At 38.0% G+C, this 20,170-nt stretch overlaps 1 protein-coding gene across 4 annotated transcripts in view; it reads right to left on the minus strand.

The window, feature by feature from the left end:
* LOC117424580 (uncharacterized) overlaps positions 1 to 20,170 on the minus strand; it is a 92,490-nt gene that overhangs the window by 48,134 nt on the left and 24,186 nt on the right. For all 4 annotated transcript variants that reach the window (XM_058992464.1, XM_034041057.3, XM_034928400.2 and 1 more), the window contains 9 exons: positions 17,911 to 18,119; positions 9,135 to 9,368; positions 7,783 to 7,889; positions 6,576 to 6,776; positions 5,894 to 6,032; positions 5,233 to 5,428; positions 3,359 to 3,506; positions 1,123 to 1,300; positions 48 to 225 (listed from right to left, as the gene is read on the minus strand). In XM_058992464.1, the coding sequence (XP_058848447.1) occupies positions 48 to 225; positions 1,123 to 1,300; positions 3,359 to 3,506; positions 5,233 to 5,428; positions 5,894 to 6,032; positions 6,576 to 6,776; positions 7,783 to 7,889; positions 9,135 to 9,368; positions 17,911 to 18,119 (1,590 nt within the window). The remainder of the gene's footprint in view (positions 1 to 47; positions 226 to 1,122; positions 1,301 to 3,358; positions 3,507 to 5,232; positions 5,429 to 5,893; positions 6,033 to 6,575; positions 6,777 to 7,782; positions 7,890 to 9,134; positions 9,369 to 17,910; positions 18,120 to 20,170) is intronic.

Here is a 20,170-nt window from a genome sequence, read left to right on the forward strand (position 1 = left end):
GGCACATTAACACTAAGCGAACAGCAGCTTCAATTCAAACACATTACCTGCTTGATTGCAGTTCGGTGCCGTCCAATTCCAGGGGCCTCTCGTTCTCAAGCCAGTGAGGCAGGATGTATCCCATGGGGCCGCTGTTCTTGTCAAAGCAGATGTGGAAACCATTGGAATGAATCTCAGGTAAGTCAGTGACTTTAAAAACGGATTTGAACCCGATGCCCTTCTGACCTGTGAGGAAAAATAAATCATGTTTACAATAGCAAAGGTAAAGCCTAAATAACACCTACTGTCTATTCATAAAAAGCTTTAACTTTGAAGAAACTAAGCAGACATTTCCACAAATGCGTGTGTTTCTTATAATGCTGGGTTTCTTATAATCTAAACTCAGAGGCACCTTAAATTGTTACAAAAGCCCCTGCAATGTTTACAAGAAACTTAAAACTTTACTTTTGCTGTATCCTGTGTGGTCCATATCAAACCAATATGCTTTTCAATATAATCCTGATTGTTTTGATATTTTGATTTACACATAATGGGTAAATCAACCGAGGCATACTTTTCTTCCAGCTTTTACTCTTTTGCCAGACGAAAGAGAATTTCTTTTCTAAACATTGCAGTGTATCCAGTTCATGCTCCCTCCTGCAACAATTCTGGTGCTCTGATTGACGATTGTAAGTCGCCCTGGATAAGGGCGTCTGCTAAGAAATAAATAATAATAATAATAATAATAATAATTGAAATGAGGGGCATATTGTGGGAAGCGAAAACCTCCACTGTTGCAGGAGGGAGTATGTTCTGGATACACTGCAATGCTTAGAAGATTTTTTTTTTTTCTCCTGGTGAACACGCCAGAGTGCATGTAGAGAAATGTATTGCCCACTTGATTTATGATCCATGACAAAATGTCAAGAGTCAACAATTTGTTTTGCTGTGATACAAACAATGCAGGACATGGCAAAGGTAAAGTAATGTGTTTCTTGTAAACACTGCAGGGTGTTCAATAACTTTTGTAAGATTGCAACGTTATCAAAGGAACAGAAGGGATGTCCCTTCTTAGCATTTGCACCTACTAGGTGGACCTAATTCAATACGACAATCTAATTGGTCCTTGGCTTGGTATCTTACCTATGTAACCATATGTGTGCTTCCCCTTAGTGCTTCTTCCAACATCACAGATAGCTCGGATATTTTTTTCTTCAAATCCACACTCGTTGTTCAGAATGGTGACACAATCTCTCTCGACCACAAAAACCAAGCTGGGGTGCACACTGCCATCCGAGGGATAACAGTTATCATCAGCGTTCTAAACACAAAGCAGAGAGACTCGAGCATTACTTGTTTATACACACCAGAGAGAACGATGTTCAGTAAAAGATACACGCTTGAAACAGCCCACACTTTTAAAAATGTAATTTTGTGTGGTAATAATGTACACAATTGTAAGGTTACCTTGTAATTTAGAAAGAATATTAGAACCTTTCGTTACCTTTAAGACAAACGCACACCAGATCTCTTTCTTGATCTGTTTTTTAACGCCCAAATTATAGTCCTATAGTTAACATGTACAGTACATTTCCTATTGTAAAGTTACAAACTTGGTGTGCAAAGTACAAGAGCAATACGCTGAATCGTGCGTTACAAAAGTGACAATAACTGATGATATTCACAGACACCAGACATTCATGCAATACTGAGTTATCTTGGAAAAACAGATATAGGCTGGAGCCTAGCATTAAGAATCAGACAAGGACTAATCAAATATATATAGATGGGCATAATACTCAGTACTCGGCCCGTGGGCCAGACACAGCCCTTTTAATGACTTGCAGTGGCCCGAGGTTGGAAGTATGTCTAAAGGGATGAGAGACAAGTTATGGAGTGCTTTGGTTTTCTTGCAGCTGTGAAACACACCTGGAAAGTGATTATGTTACAAATATACAATCTCATAAAATCTGACCTCATTTAATGAGAAAAAAAATTCATCTATTTTTTTTTTTTCATTCTCTATCTGTCGGTTGTATTTGAATATATTGCCTAGGCGACTGCAGGCAGTTTCAGACACGCGCCTTCTGGTTGCACGTAATCAAGGTTTATTTTCTTGCCCAGCTACTTCCTTTTCCCACTTAAGATACGCTCTTAATTTTCTTTAAAAAAAAAAAAGTCTGTTTAAAACACACTGTTTTGTGTTTAACAGTCAAACATGGGTTTATATAGTTTTAATGGCAGTCAGATATAAAACGTTAAAAAATACTGAGTATATTGGGGGCTGCAGTAAATTGTTTCCAAGTCATCTATTTTTTGTAAATTGTACTGCTGCAAATGTAAGATTCAGATTTTATAATATGCATTAGTTTGGTGTTAGTATTTTCACAAAACAATTCCTACAGTAAATGTGCTATTAGAATTGGAATTTGCATTTAAAACGGCAAGTATACACTGGCAAATATCAACGCCATTTCCTGTTTAGCGAAAGTTGAAGTAGTTTTCATTTTGACAGAAACTTGATTATTTTATGTCATAAAAAAATATTCAAGTCGTCAGTTATGTTTTTCTCAAGTACTCATAGAACACTGACTAACAAGAGTCAGCAAATTATTATTATTTTTTTGCCTGGTAACCCGTTTTACACGAAATGAGCCAAAACAGAAAAACTAAAGCCCCATAAATAGACGGGACGAAAGAGTGAGGTGGAGACTACTAATAAGAGGCATGGACTACTAAAACAGGTATTGTGCATTCTCACATGACCACGGGATGCATTTTATTGAGGGATGAATTTTCTAACATTACGCCGGCCCTTGAGAACTTTCATTTCTTTGTTTTTTTTGGAAAATTCTGCAATCACAAAAAATGTCTTGAATACCCCTGTAGTAGGATGATAAATTATGAACCCATATCAACATACATGGATCCTGAGCAGTAAGGAGATAACAAGAAGTATTCTAAAAATTCTTTGAATTATATTTGAGGAGGTAAAGACACAACTTCAGTCATCTTTATTCTGAAGGTTCAAGTACATTATCTGCTGTGCAAAGCACTTGGCGCACAACATTTAAGATAACAGATGACAAATCTTTAGTTGTGCTTTTACTCGTTCCCTTGTTTAGTCGTTTTTATGGCTGCCAGGACCAGCACAGGTACATCTCAATAGTGCAATCACTAATACAAATTATGTAATAGCAAAGCTAATGAAAGGCAGGAAAGTGTAAAAGGCTAGCTAACAAGAAGTCACCAGGAAACTAATGGGTGCCCAGACAGACCAACAGTTAGGATAAATATAGGACCTCAAGGATAAGCCCTGCCAAACACCTTCCATAAGCACTAAAATTCAAATAAATACAACATAAACAAATTCATGTACCTGAATGAGCTCCAGCACAAAGTGTGTGTCTTTGCTATACAGCTCAGTGGACAGCCTCTCCAGACTCCTGCCAAGTCGATTCTGATGAACCTCCATCAGTTTTTTCCCTTCTTCATTCAAGAGAACCCCAAAACCAAATTCGCTTTTTCTAAAAAAAAAAAAAAAAGATAATGTTTACTCCATTTTTTATATGTAATGGGATTTTGATTGGAACAGAAATTAGCACCACTGCATTGAACTGCATCCACTTCTTCAATGCCAAGATGCTGCTGTGTTAAAATGCCAATTTGTTCAACCTTCTGTGATAGTCTTTGTTTATATATTCATTTTTACCATCAGAAATAAGAGAAACCACTTTTATGCAGCAATCAAATACAGATTTTAAACAGGACTGCAGGGGCTGGAGAATATGGTCAGCTCAAACTGCATGGTCAACTTTCAGCAAATGATAATGTAAGGATTGATTTCTAGAATGTATTTGTATACATTTGTAAGGGTTATATTTACTTGTCTTATTTGTTTTTTTTTTTCCAAAAGCTCTGACCCAAATCCCATGCGGCCAGAAAGAAACCAGTGGTGGCCAATACGTGGAACTTGTGTTTATGCAAACGTACTTTTTAATTTAGGCGCATGAGTGCGACTAGAAATTCCTAAAGGTTGACTATAAAAAAATAAAAATAAATCAGCTGAAAGTATATAAAAAAACCCAAAAAAAACACAGTCAGATCTAAACTCTCATAGCTCAATGTACTCTGGGAATGTAGTCTACTGGAGTCCATTGCCCGCTGTTAATCACACATTAAAAACTACAAATCCCATACCCCGCCAATTTCACTGATTTATCGTTTCCAGACAGTTTGAAAACTTGTCAAACCAAGATGAGGAAAATAACAAATTATTTTCATGTGAATGGGGAGGTTTCAAAAGAAAACCATGATGAACAAAATTCAGATATGTCGGAGTCTTTACAAGAAATGAGCAATGAAGGTATGTCAGAAGATGAAAGCGAACAGGGAACTTCAAGAAGGGTTATGGTAGTTACAGCATGTTCACAGTTGAAAGTAGCAAAATAACATGCAAGTTCAACCAGCAGTGACTAAAATAATTTCCCTGGCTTAGACTGCATTTTTAACAGGGAGCCAGAACTTCAAATGTGAAAATATATTAAAACACAGTGCTTCAAAATGGCACTCAATGGACGGAGAGGCATACATCCAGACACGTCAGCCAGACCACCTCGCTACCATAAATAGGCAAGTAGCACATTCTGAAGAAGATGCTACCAGGCAGTGAAAAATCATTTAAGTTAGGAAAAAAAGTTGTCCATTATAATTTTATTGATGCAAAAGTATTGAACTGCACAAGTGTTATGTAAGAAAAGAAGGAAAAAAGATTTGTAGCTATCCAAAAACAAATTTGAGCAAAATTGTATTTTTTTTTGTGTTCCCCTAAATTTTTCATTGTGCGCCTACATTTTTTAACTTAGGCACACATGTGCCTAGAAAAAGTTAGTGTAGAGCCCTGCCTACACCTGCTTTCAAGACTGAGATGAAAAATGCTGGTAAGTTTCTGTTTTATAACTACCTATTCTTAATATTAAAAATCCTTTGATTGTGCATTTGTTACGTTTTTGTTGTTGTGGTTGTTTTGTTTTTTTATTGCTATCTTACGTATTGGACACTATTATATCAAATCCCGCTAATAATTGTTGGTCATAGCTTACTGGTGGATCACGGAGCCTGTTGAGATCCACCAAAATGGATTGCAGTGTTTCGTGTATTGGCCACTGCTGATCTAAACAGTGACAGATCTGAATACCACTGCCATTCAAATCAATGAAAAATTGAATTTACAAATGAAAATGAGAAACTGACCTGATATCCTCAATGACAGCTCTGCACTCTTTCTCTTTTCCTTCAATATCACTGAGTTTGGGCTCGCTGATTCCACCACTGTCCACGTCTGCCAGGTCCCCTTCTACAGAGCTGGGATCAAAGCTCTCAGATCCCTGCTCACTGGACGGCTCTTTTGACTCGCTTGCTAACAAGAACTTCTCATCCTCATCTTCATCTGGAATTCAAAAGGAGGGCCACTACCCTTGTAAGAGTTTATCAGTGTACATTTGCATTTGTCATTTTACAGTTTTTCCTATGATTAACTGTGCATTTACCTTAGTTTCCCATGTTTTTTTTTTAATATGCTTTACCATACTACAATAAACTTTACAATGCTTACCCATGCCTTCACTACAGTATGCTTTATCGCACTTTGCTATGCTTTTACTATGATATAAGGAAAGACGTAATAGTCAAAAACTGGGACACTGGGGTGTCTCCATTCACTTTTCATGCCTTTAATGGTGAAAGCCTAGGTTTCAATAGTATACAAAACCTCCCATTTAACTAGTTAACCCAGTAACCTACATTGCATCAGCAAGTTAGTGCTAGAATGTTGTTGCTCCTCCTGTGGTGCCTCCACCTGCCAAGGTAATACTTATTCCACAGCAGCAGCAGCACTGAAACAAGTTTCCTTTACCTGAGCTTGGTAGTGGAGCATCACTGTCAGACTCTGCCTCGGACTCGGATTCCGAAGACTCAACACCAAACTCCTCGTCTTCACTGAGGGCCACCACTGAAGACCTGCTGCTCTCCGAGACTGCATCCTGAGGCCTGGGCTGTGAGGAGGAAGGGTATAAGGCCAATTGAGGAATAAGAAGCACAGCATTGTGTGTATACATTAACTACATTGTAGCTATACTGTCCTTATAAAATGTAGCACCATATATGTGCAGTTTTACCATGACTCTCTGGGCTTTATAATGTTTATCTATACTTTACCATGCTTTCACTGTACTTTATTACACTTTGATATGCTTTTAGTTAACTTTTGTAAGGATGACTTTTGTTAATTTTTTTTAATACATATACTTACGTTGCAATTTAATTTTCAGGAAAATATGTGCATTTTCTTTTACAGAATCCCTTTTTTTTAAATAAAAAAGTACATTTCTTACTTCTTTGTCCGATTTTAGTTAATTTACTTTATTATATATTTGTTGGATACTTATATGTTGGGCTTTCTGTGAAATCCCCCTTCCATGTTCTGTTAGATAGATGTATTTTAGTGAGGCTGCTGCGTAGTTATTAAGCAATCTATAATTTAAAACCCTAAAGAAACTTTTTCACATCGCTTTTTATAAATACCCAGCAATGCTAACCTTGGAAACCTTAGATTTCACAACAGGAAGCTTTGGTGGGCTGAGCTTCATGTGAAAGTCTTTCACCCACTCAGTCACGCCCTGCAGGATAGCCAACTGGTGTAGCCGGTTTTGGTATCGGGTGCAGGTCTTGGCCACCTGTAAAAGGACAATCTTGGAGTTTGCCTGTCCAACCACTCTGGAAAAGGGATCAAGGAAGACCTGAAAAAAATAGACCAAATATTTACAGATATATAAAAGCAGTTTTCAATACTACTTTTCTATTAATGGACTCATGGCCTCCCATGAACTTAAGTATGTTGATAAATATGTCTAGTATAATGGTACATAATGTTAGCGTGGAGTTATACAGTAAGTGTATGACAGACTGGAATTCAAGGTAGAAATATATAATAACCTCAAGCCCTTAACAGCTGAGTTCTTCTTGTTCAATCTGGTGCACATTGCTTTTTCTGGTGTCATTCTGGAGAGAATGCTTCTGTTTTTGGTAAGGCCCCTCCTCCAAAACCATCTGACAAACCCCCTGGGGTCCTTAGCCTCCACTGAGCTTTACCCACGTACTCATGGCCTACTTCGGTTTTTGTTCTCTGAAAACCTATTTGCCTGGTATTATTATTACTGTGATGTTTCGGAAGGAAAGATCCACTGTAATTTAACAATTGGTTTCCAAAGAGGACATGAAATCTAGGGGGATGTGAGCAGGCTTTTCAACCCAAAGCTAATTTCTTAACCTCTGGGTTCAGGTTACATGTTAAATGAGTTTGGTGGTCTCAACCTGGCTCATAGAGGACACAGACTGGATTAACAGGAGTCTTGTTTAACTTTAACAAGCACTAAATTCAATACACCAAGAGAAAAAAAAAAGAAGAAATACTACTGCGACTCCAGATACTTCTCAAATTAGAAGACACCTACAACAGTACAGTCACTCTTCTAACACCAAGTACTGGGACTGTTCTAGAGCCAATATTGTCATTAAGCCAACATTTCTTTCAGTAGCCTCCCTCTGTTTCCACAAGATCACTGTGAGTAGATACAAGATGGCAAACTGTAGCTAGAGGCTATTCAACTTGCTCTGTCAATGAAAGTCTTTGAACTGCAAATTGCTAAAACTGTCTTCTTTAAATTAGTAATTTCTTCCCTTACAAAATGAAGTACTGTATCTTGTTCGGGCTTCAGAGGCCTGTACCAGGAACTGAAAGATTACCTGCTGCAGAAGGGATTTGCAAAGTCTTGTTGGTATTCTGATGAGACAGTCAAGTATGAACTTCGCAGATATGTTCAGTGATGCTTCTTCCTTTATCGGTGAAAATTCTGTTGATAAGAAAGAGAGAATCACAGCCTGTCCACAAGATGCAAGTGTAGATTTAACAGTTCCTACATGCATTAAAGTGTTACAGAACCTCCTGAAGTGTTTATAAGAAACGCATTACTTTACCTTTGATGTATCCCGTGTTGTCCATATTGCAGAAAAGAATCCTTACTGTTTTGATATTTGTTATTCACGCATCAGGTAAATCAACTTGGGAATTCCTTTTTTCAACATTTACTCTGGAACATGTGCCAGGAGAATGATTTTTTTTTTCTAACCATTGCAGCATATCCAGAGCATGCTCCCTCCTGCAACAATGCTTGTGCTCTGAATGAAATGAGTGGTGTGTTGTGGGAACAGAAAACATGCATTGTTGCAGGAGGGAGCATGATCTGGATACACTGCTGTTTAGAGAGAAATTCTGTTTCACCTGGTGAGTAAATGTTGAGAAATATATCCCCAGTTGATTTAAGTCAGCAATAGGTTTCAAAATATAACACTGCAATACAGCAGAGGACACAGCAAATGTAATGTAATGCGTCTCGTAAAAATTGCACTGTGTTTTTTAACACTTTGAATATCCAAGGAAAAAGCTGAACGTGTTACTGTCAATGAAAAACTGCACAGCATCCTTAAGTACTTGGTAAGGCCTGTGTATTTCAATGAGTGACTCATTAGTGCAATCAATGATACACCAAGTCTACTAAAGAAATCCCTGAAGTAAAGCAGCTAAGATTTGCAGGTACATTTAATTAGCTACTGATTTCTTCTTAAGGAGCTAAACAAATGAAGTCGCATTGTAAAACTGGGAATCGAAAAGGTCTGTTTAAAGAAAATGAACTGATTTATGCCTGTACTGCTTCACAATGAGCAGCAGTAAGGAACAATTAAATGAATCATTCAGTTACTGAAAAAACTGATAGATTTTCCTATATGAAAGACACACATGGTTTGGTAAATGTGTATTTTATTTTTAATAGTATTTTGTATAGCGATTAATGAAAGATAAATGCCTTTTGTACTCTCCAGTGATGTACTTCATCATGAAGGAATGCAGTTTCTTTAATTTATTTCCTTTACAAGAACCCAGACTGGCAGAAGCTTCATGCTTGATTCATCTTCCCAGTACTAATCGCTCCTTATGACCGACATGTTTGCAATGTTGACTGCGTTCATTAACCTCTTGAAGGGTAACGTAGTGAACCTGAATGTGTGTGCAGTAATTCTGACATGCGTGTCTAACCTACCTTCCTGGCCTCCAGCAGCTGCAAGGGATGTTTCCATGAGATTGGCCAAAAGAGCAAGAGGAGCATTGGCTATGCCATCGGCAATTACCAGAGAAACCAAATGCCCTGCAGTGCCAACTGGGTCCAAGGCCATAGCTGCTTCAGCAAACAGCTCTGCACTGGTATGGGTCGTGACTCGGAGCAACACCCCCGGCTTCACCTCCAGAGCAACCAGGTCAGCAAGAACAGCCGTGCCTTGGGAACAAGCAAACATTCATTTTAACAGCAAATCGAAAGTATTTCTCGCTTTTTGCATTGTAACGGCACCGATTTAGAGGTTACAATGAGTGTTATACAGATCTAATATTATAATAAAGTGTGCTAAGCAGACAGACCAATACTACACTAGAACAATTTTGTTTTTATTTATTTACTTACATTTATCTACTGAATGTAATTTGATGGATTCTGTATTTTCACATGCATGAGCAGGCCAAATTTAGGGTGAAAATTGACAAATGCTGATCTACAGCTGTAAAAACTGAGAATAAAGTCTTGCTTATGTAATACAGAGATGCCAAGATTTGAAAATGGAAAACCTAGCTAGCACCTGCCGAGCAAAGCATCGAAAAAACACTAGCAAACCCCAACCCCTAGCTCTGCCCCCTCGGTGACAGTCCCTTCCAAATTATCAGTTTCACACACTCTTAAGGAGAAAATCAATCAAAATCAAACAATGAATTATGCTTAGATAGAAATGTAATTCTGAGCTAATTATTTAACTGTAATAAAACAAAAGTCTTATTAAAATCATACTTTTATGGTCTTTGTCCCAGTAAAACTTGCCTCTTTCCAATTAATCTGGCTCAAATGACTTTGCTTTTCAAATTAAAAACAAAAATATTTGAACGAGATTCAGCATAACATGTTTATACATGCATATAACACAAAATCATACCTCTGATACTGTAACTTAAAGTTGAACTAAAATATAGGCCTATATTCTGAAGTCCTGCCCATTCACCAATCTTGAAACTAAGCAAAAAAGGCATTCAATTTGAGCCAAGAAACATAATAGCTTTTTACCATTAAAGCTTATTATGCAAAAGGTAGGATACAAAATGTTTAGAACAAGACTAAGTACACATCCAGTGACATCAGATCAATGTAATGGCTTATTCACATATGTAACTTAGTGTAAGTGGCAGTCTTGCACTTCAGCACTACAGACTTACTGTACACAGCTTCATAGCATTCTTTTCCACAGACAAGAGTTTCAGCTTCTGTACACTAGGGTTGGCCGTGTACAGAAGCTGAAGCTCCGAGGCCCTGAGCCGGAGCCGAGCTGTCCCATTTTCTGAGCTGTGCTCCAGAGCCGAAGCGGAGCTTTCTCCTACCTTTTGACGTTTTATATAATAAACCTTCTTGACATATTATGTTTAAACATTTTAATTAATACAATAAATAACTACATACAGTAGAATGCACACAAACTCCCGAAATGTAATTTCAGAAATACTTTAATGTTCTATTTATACTGGTATAATACACAAGGGCAATACAGTGTAAATAGAACATATTTAAGTTGTTGGAAAAGCTGGCTTTCACAAAAACAAAAAAATAAACCTCATTGCATGGGAAATCCTTTCGGTTTGAAAAAGATGCATTACTTTACTTACTAGCTTTTGAATTCATGCAGCTACAGTTTTAATTGTACTACTTTCTCTGACAAGCAGCACAGTAGCCTAAATGACACCTCAATTCACTTACATATTTTAAACTTGTTCTAGATTTACTCTGGAAGAAAATATATTTCAAGGTTAAAAATGCAACTGAGCTTTAATAGATTCTACTTCTACTACTACTTCTACTACTGGTCATAGACGATGACTGTTGGTTTTGCCAGCGAGTGCTTTTAAATTATATTACAATATGGATAGGGGATTTCAAGAAACCTGATTGGTCAATATGGGCCTTAATCCCTGGTAAGGATGTTGAATGTTCGTATTAATCAAATCGATTGATTGGATGTTAGCATCCAAGTAAATACAATACAAAAAAAGTAAATACAATATTCGCTTATGTAATTGACCTTTTTCTGCTTGATAAAAGAAAATCTCACCTATTCTAGATCTAGTAAACACCCTCTGAAATATATATATTTCACTTTCGCTAATAAATTTTTACCTGATAACTTAAATACTGAAATATACACAAATACACAAAGATACACTCAAATACTATTTAAAAAAACAATAATAATTCTTGGTGCCTATGCTACTGGTCCTTCCCCTCTAATTTATATCTGCACACATTCCCCTCTACCAGATATAGCCAATCCAATATAACGTCATCTAACCTTTGCTTGATCCCAGGCTCTAGTGATCACCTTACTTGTTTATGACAGCATCAGTACCATTTCAGCACTCTCCAATACCAACATGGCTGAGCCGCAGGAAGACATCTGAGGAATATTATAAAGATGTTGCCAGTTGTTTTCAATATGTACAACAGGGTAAAATGTAGTGCAAGTTGTGCCACTAGAAGCTTGATGAGAAAACATTCAACCAGAAAAGGCACCTGGAAAGACATCACTCAAGTGTTTACAGCAAAATACTTCAGGAGCAAGAAACAAAGAAAAAACAGCAACCTCAGCTAAAATATTTTTTTTGAATGCCAAAATCACATCAGAAAAACAAAAAAATGTTGACAATGTTATACTGGAGTGGATTGCTCTTGATCTTCAACCATTTCACACTGTCGAATCGCCAGCGTTCCGGTAAGAACAGAATTATTACTTGTCTCGCTTGATTTCCTTAAAGAGCACTTTGTTTTTTAGAAATATGTTTTGCTTAGTGATAAACAAACTATAGGTTGAGATACAATCTTAGTTTATAAGTTATACAAGGTATCAGATATCAATTCACATATAAAAATATGCACAGGGCCTAGAACGTTATTAATTTAATAACAAAAATGCTTTGTTGACCAGAAGTGGAATTTGATTGCAAAATACATTGGCTGCATTCCTGCTGATACTGAGAACATTGCCTTCTCAGTGCAAAATGTTTTCGACTCCTATGATTTAAAGCAAGTCGTATGTATGAACTGTTACTGACAGTGGTGCCAATGTTGTACGTGCCTGCCAACTTCTTAAGTTGAAACGACACCCTTGTTTAGCTCATACATTGCACCAGATTATTTTTCCCAGGCAAGGAAAGCAAGTGTTACTAGAGGAAATATCTGCAGTGACTGAACGATGTTGATCCATAGCCACACATTTTAAAAGGTCACCTAGTGCTTGGAATGCCTATTCAAAGGTGTGCCTGGCTGAGACCGGATCTGAACCAGTGAAGACTCTGAGAGACTGCATTACAAGACGGAACTCAAGCTTGCCAATGACTGAAAAGGTGACCCAACAAGCAAAGCAGTTAAAAATTGCAGCCTTGAAATTGAAGAGACCAGCACTAAACATTGCTGCTGAGGATAAGATGCTTCTGGAAGAAGAGAGTGAGATGCCGAAGCCATTTCAGGAAGCAACCACAACTTTTTCTGGGGCAAAGTATCCTACAGCGTCTCTCATTGTGCCCACAGTGGTTGGAATTCAGAGCACTTGGCAAGATTGAAATGAAGTCTTAACCTCGATCGAAGATGAATGACTACCTTTTGAGTCAGATCTCAACAAGGTTATCAAGCTTAGAGAATGACCTTCATTTTCTGATGTTAACATTCCTGGATCCGTGGTTCTAAAAGCCGTCTCTTCAACAGTCAGCAAAAAGAAGCTATTATAAAAGGTTTGTTTGTTGCATGTAAACCTCCTGAAAGGGATCCAGTTCCAGCCAAGGGAGCACATCCATGTGGCAGTAAGAACATAAGAAGAACATAAAAAAGTTTACAAACGAGAGGAGGCCTTTCAGCCATCTTGCTTGTTTGGTTGTTAATAGCTTATTGATCCCAGAATCTCATCAAGCAGCTTCTTGAAGCATCCCAGGGTGTCAGCTTCAACAACATTACTGGGGAGTTGGTTCCAGACCCTCACAATTCTCTGTGTAAAAAAGTGCCTCCTATTTTCTGTTTTGAATGCCCCTTTATCTAATCTCCATTTGTGACCCCTGGTCCTTGTTTCTTTTTTCAGGTCAAAAAAGTCCCCTGGGTCGACATTGTCTATACCTTTTAGGATTTTGAATGTTTGAATCAGATCGCCACGTAGTCTTCTTTGCTCAAGACTGAATAGATTCATAAGAAGAACATAAGAAAAGAAAACAGCATCTACCAGCTTTCTGACAGTAGCACAGAAGATGATGATGACTTTGCAGGATCTGCATTAGACAATGAGTTGAAGCCCTTTGGATTACTGGAGGAATTGCAAAGATTCCTTGCCTTTGTTAGCACAACTGTCACATCGTTTCTTTTGTGTGCCTGCAACATCAGTAAAAGTGAAAGACTGTTCTCCAAAGCAGGGGATTTACTTACTGACCGAAGAACAAGGCTCCACAAATGTTGAACAAATAATATTTCTGAATTGAAATTTATCTTTGAGCCGGGACTCAAAATAAATTAGATTTTGCAGGAATTTCCTTGGCATAACGCAAAATAAAAAAGGGGCAAAACTCAACAAAACCTGTTAAAAAAAAGAAAATGTATAATACAGGGCATGGGGTTTCAACCCATGGTTTTGGTCCTGGAGTACCCCTGTGTTTTGTTTTGTTTTTTTAGCTGAGCTCTTAGTTACTTTATTGAACCCTTAATTGAACTGATGATTTGCTAATCAAGGCTTTTACATTATTTTCAGCTCTTAAACAGGGTGAGATGCAAAGTTAGACCAAAGTTTGAAACCTAAAAGTTGTTTTTAGTTAAAGGGACAAAAAAGGGTCAATGTCGATGATACTGTTGATTTTACTGAATATTAGCCAAAAGATTTGTAAAAAAAGAAATAAAAAAACATAAAACATTAAAACCAGATTCACACTCGTCTCTTTTACTGAGAAACACAAACGAACAACATTAAAATTTTAAATATGATACTGTGATAGTCACGCACAGGTTTGTGTGGTGCCGGAGCCAGGTAAAAGCAGCCGGCAAGAGCCAGCAAACCCGGAGCACTGCCAACCCTACTGTGCACAAATTTGGGCAGAACTCTGTGTGAACTTTACTTTAGTTTATAGTTTCTGCTACTGTGGAGAATGGCTTGCATGGTTGCTTTTTAGTCTTAGCTGGCATCTAACTAGACTTGGCTTTATGAACTACCATGCTGGGACCTGATATTGTTCTGAATGCAGAACAAATATATTGACCGTTCATTAATGACCACCATACTAAAAAACACTGTTTTAAAATAAATATATAATGAAAGGATCGTATATACCTTTGTTTACTTTGCAGAACTCCACTAGTGCAGGCACACTGCTGCAATCCATCAATACACTTGCCTAGACTGAGCCACCTACAATAATTTACCGAACAATAGGGAAGTCGACATTAGTACCAAAATACAATCGGGTGTGTAGTAGTTGAGCTGCAGATTTTTTTTAAAGTGGTTGATTAATATGGTTTGATAAGTTGTTGCCTAAATCAACAAAATACGACTGCGTTCACAATGATTTCTAAATATACATGTATGAAACCGACAAGGACAGTGTTGTATAGCCTTTTTTTTTATATGAGACAACCGTCATTATACAACTAGCTTTAAAAATGCATTATTACTAGTGTTTATAATAATAATTTTCATATAAATAATACAATTTTCATATATCTTTTATATATAAAGTTATTCTTAAGCACACACCTGGTGTTCACATGTTTCAGGATCTTCCTTGCTTCAGTGCCACACAAGTCCTGGCACTGTTTCATTTCAACTGCTTGTGCCATTTGCCACATACAGTGCCGAGAAAAAGTCTGCAAACCCCTTAGGATTTTCACATATTTCACATAGTTCACATATTTCAAACCTAACATATTATTAGATCTTAATCTAAGTCCTGTTACTAGATAAAGATAACCAGATTAAACAATTGACACAAAAACATGATTCTTTTTTAACATTTATTTATCCACAAATGATTCAACATTCAATATCCATGTGTGAAAAAGTATGTGAACCTTTAGATTCAGTAACTAGTGGCACCCCCTTGAGCAGCAATGACTTCAACTAAGCGTTTCCTGTAACTGTTGGTCAGTCTCTCACATCAGTTTTGAGGAATTTTGGCCCATTCCTCCTTACAGAACTGCTTCAACTCGGTGACATTTGAGGGCTTCCTTGCATGGACAGCTCGCTTCAGGTCCTGCCACAACATTTCGATGGGGTTTAGGTCCGGATTTTGACTACGCCATTCTAAAATGCGGAATTTCTTCTTCTGCAGCCATTCTTTTGTAGATCTGCTTGTATGTTTAGGATCATTGTATTGCTGCATGACCCATTTTCGGTTCAGCTTCAGCTCACGGATGGAAGGCCTGACATTCTCCTCTAGAATCTTCTGATACAATGCAGAATTCATGGTTGGGTCAATGATGGCAAGCCGCCCAGGTCCTGAGGAAGCAAAGCAGTCCCAAACCATCACATTCCCACCACCATGCTTGACGGGTGGGAATCTTCTGTTCGAACGTAGTGTTTGGTTTTCGCCAAACATAACGTTTCTCATTGAGGCCAAAAAGTTCTACCTTTGACTCGTCTGTTCAGAGAACATTGTTCCAGGAGTCTTGTGGATCATCTATGTGCTCTTTGCGAACTTCAGACAGGCAGCAATGTTCTTTTTAGAGAGCAGTGGTTTCCTCCTGGATATCCTTCCATGAACACCATTCTTTTTCTGATAGTTGAGTCATGAACACTCACATTAGCCAAGGTGAGAGTGGCCTGCAGATCCTTGGATGTTACTCTGGGGTTCTTTGTGACTTCCTTGATGATTTTCCGGTTTGTTCTTGGAGAGATTTTGGTAGCACGACCGCTCCTGGGTAGAGCGACTGTAGTCTTGAACTTTCTCCATTTGTAGACTGTCTGTCTGACAGTAGATTGGTGGAGCCCCAAATCCTCAGAAATGGTTTTGTAACCCTTTCTAGACTGATGAGCATCAATAACTGTTTTTCTGAGGTACTCAGATATTTCTTTTGATCGTGGCATGACGTGTTTCCACACACCTGTATGGTGAAGGCCAAACTCACAAAGTTTCTGATCTTTATATAGGATGGGGCCTCCCAAACTCACCCATGAAGATCTACCAGGAGTTCACTTACTTTTTCACATACCCTGAATCTTAATTACTCATTGTTTGTCTAATTCATACATCATATTGTTTCAAAAGACATGGAATTGGTTAATATAAACCCTATTGGATATTTAAGAAAATACTGGGTTTGATTCAAGAAGGCTATTCATGGTAAAACTATGGAATTTCCATAATTATCATTGGGGTTCACAAACTTTTTCTCGGCACTGTATGTCTATAAGGAGCTCATCGATTCGTGCTGGCGATCTGTTTGCAGCCAACTGTGCCGCAATGTGAATTAAATGACAGGGACAACCCAGAACATGGACAGATCTGTCCTCCATTTTCACAAAGGCAGCTTTATGTGCACCCAGCATCACAGGTTCATTATCTGCTCCAAATGCAACGCAATTTTTCCATGGTATTCCAAATGATTGTAATATTGTATTCAGTCTTAAAGATATTTTCTCCAGTTGCTGATACATCCTCGCGAGATGGCAAAGCAAGCAGCTGCATTACAAGTTTGCCAATTTCTTCACTGAAGTAGCGTATTACAAGTGGGTGCAACTGAGTCTCAGTGTCATTGCTGCCGTCTGTTGCAAGGGTAAAAAAAGTACTTTTCAAAACCGAGGCCTGTTCAGTAGCTGAAATAAATGCTAAAGTTTCAATGATTGCTGTCATTTTGGTCCTCGCACAGCTATACTTGGAGGCAATTTTACTGTCAGTTAACGTCGCTTTCACAAGTGGACCTACAATTGGTAAGCTGTGCTCTAAAATAAAGTTTGTAAAGAGTCTCCGCTTTAAGCACAACATTTGTGCGATCTGTTTTTTTTTTTTTTTTAAACAGTCCAAGGATCTATTACCTTGAACTGCCCATGTATTTGTTCCGTGCTCCAGGGTTTTCATTTGGTCATCAATGTCGTTTATTCTGCCGTGCTTCATGCTCAAATCACACCTGCAATACTCACAGTAGGCATGATGCTACGACATCTTACTTTGCTTAATGAAGAAATACTTCTGTGTATATTCTTCCTTGTACGTCTGGATGTTGAGTTGTGTCTTTTTTATTTTTTTTTTTTAGACTTGCCATTTATGTTGCCATTTTTGTACACAGATTTATTGAAACATCGCACAACAAACTATAACGGCCGCCATTAAGCAAATCCTCGGTATTTCAAAACAAAATCTGCTTCTGAAAAGACCTAGCCAATCACAGTGCACGACTCAGATGAGAACACACCCCAAAAGCCAAAAAAATTAAGTTCACAGTGAACTTCAAAATGGCACACCCGCCCCGCTTGCCTCCCTCCTCCTATCTGAAGGGACTCCTAATTTTTACGCGGAAACTCTTCCCCCATCGCTTTAGATGGAAGCTTACGTCTCATTGCATTGGTGCGAGTCTAATACAAAACCGTACTTTTTTTTTTATCGTAGCCCATAGTAGAGCCTCAAAACCCTAGTTGCTACAGCCAAACCACAGCAGTTGGCATCTCTGTGTAATATCAACTAAGTTTTAAAATTAAATATTATGGTGTCCTTGTATACAAACAAAACTACAGTATTGGCATTGGGAGTTTATTAAAACAACTTCTCACTTTCATCCCCGAGCCTGGTCACTTTTCTGCCAAAGTTCCTCTCGATAAAATCCTTCAGGTCTCCATGCTGGGGTTCGAACACCAGCTCCCACTGAGACCAGTCTGCCAGGTCCTCCAGCAGGGGGGTGTTCAGTAAACAGGCCAGGGCTGTGTCTCTGCTCACGTCTCCAAGGAGACCCACTGCATCATTAGTCGCAGCCAAGCTGTGCCTGAATAACAGCAAGGGATAGGGTTCATTCATACACAACAACATGTTGACAAGATTTTCAGTGTAACACATGCCCATATACTAAAAAGGAATGCATTTGTGTACGTATGCAAGTACACTGCCTTGGACTCATCTACTCGATTTGGCATCACCCTAAATTAGAAGTGCAAATGAGGCTGATCATGTGACATGTGATTCCTGCAGCCCTATATCGCTGTATGAACAGCACAATTGCAAACAGTCTACCAGAAATGGAGAAAGATCACATGTGTGGTTGCACATTGAACAGGTGCCACAGTAGTGAGGATAATCATGTTGGTAAAATGCTCCAAGACTGTTCACTGCAGTGTATCAGCAATGGCAAAATAAAAGGAATGTGGTCCATAAGAGAGACAGCTGTGGTTGCAAACAGTTAAGTGACAGAAGCATTCACGACTGAATGGTACAGCTTCTCTCAATGTCACCTTCCAAGTCCTTGTATGTATGTACTGTATGTATGTATGTAAGTAAATTCTTTTGAGCAAGTGTGAAATTATAGGCAGGTTTTCATGTTTCAGGATATCTAAGCACTCCAATGAGGATTTATGGTACCTATGGGTTTGATTTGATCAATTTATACCCCGCCAGGACAAGCCACAGCTGTGGTTGAAGCAATCCAGGGTGGTTTCCAATAAAAACGCTTTCAAACAATCTAGCTGTGGCTAATCCCAGCAGGGTTTATATTGATCAAATCAATGCCTTCGGCAGAACTACAACCTGTAAACTTTCATTACAACAACATCAACTTCTGAGTACATGATACGGTTTCTCAGTTCCAATATCAATAGGGGGGCAGCTGGCTTTCGTTTATGTGTAATCATATTAGCTTTAGAACTGTTTAACTGCTTCACATATTGTATTTTTGAACTATTTAATAAAAAAAAAAAATCTCATTCTAGTCTTGCCTATAAATAAAACTATAAATCCCCACTTTATGTATTTAGAACTTCCAAAATATGAGAGTCACCATATATTTGAACTAGCACTTTACTACTGGCTAAAAGGCAGAAATTATTCTTATAACTTTTTTCTTTAGCTAACATTTAAACATTTATTTAACAAAATAGTTCCATACATTTCCTCCACCATGCAACATTTTCATTTAAAAATAGGATATCTGGTACTACTCTAGGTTAAACTTTTAACTGTCTTTCATCTGGAAGGTGATATTGTTCTCACTCCTTCACTGGCCTCGTTCCTGTCAATAACCAATTAGCTGCTTCCCCGGTTGACTGACATGCTTTCAGCCAGTAACATGCTTTGACCCAGAAGACACTGCTGGGGTGAAATAACCAAGGATGTGAAGAAGTAACAGACTTCCTGGAAAGCATGGCTTGCAAACAGATATTTATTTAACCTATACTCGTTTCACACAGACGAGTTATGACGGCTCAGAACCAGCAGTGATGCGGCATTTTTGTCTGTGTGAATTGCCTATACCAAAGTGACTGTATACCGGACGCAGTTGTTCAGCCAGGTACTCAAAAAAAAAAAAAAAAAAAAAAGTGAGTGGGAAAAAAAATATTTTTATCACCATGTTGGTGTTCCATTACCCAAGTTGAACGTTCACATAAGCATCCTTTATATATAGCAAATACCTGCATCCACTGTATTTTCGCTCTCTGAAGATCTCTTTCTTTTAAATATATTGTATCGGTCTAAAAGTTGTACTCACATGATACCTTTGGCTGTGTGAAAGGATTATGATGGTTTTATACCGGCATAGATTGCGCAATTTCGCGCTGTTTGAATGGGTATTTAAAAAAAATAAATAATATGTAAACGTCTCTAAGCTGTACCAGATATAATTTTTTTAAATGAAACTACAAGTCTTCTATAACATGTGTTCCTTAATATACACATACGAGACCTGTGAAGATTTACGCAATTATTTTGTTAGCTACAATACTTTCATCTCTTTTCATAGTGAATTTAATGATTCTCAGGAGGTTAGTATTTGTCAAAATCATTATCTCAATTTTTCTGTATCATGTTATTTTATAAAACCGCATT

This window comes from Acipenser ruthenus, chromosome 19, assembly GCF_902713425.1.
Source record: "Acipenser ruthenus chromosome 19, fAciRut3.2 maternal haplotype, whole genome shotgun sequence".
Classification (NCBI taxonomy): Eukaryota; Metazoa; Chordata; class Actinopteri; order Acipenseriformes; family Acipenseridae; genus Acipenser; species Acipenser ruthenus.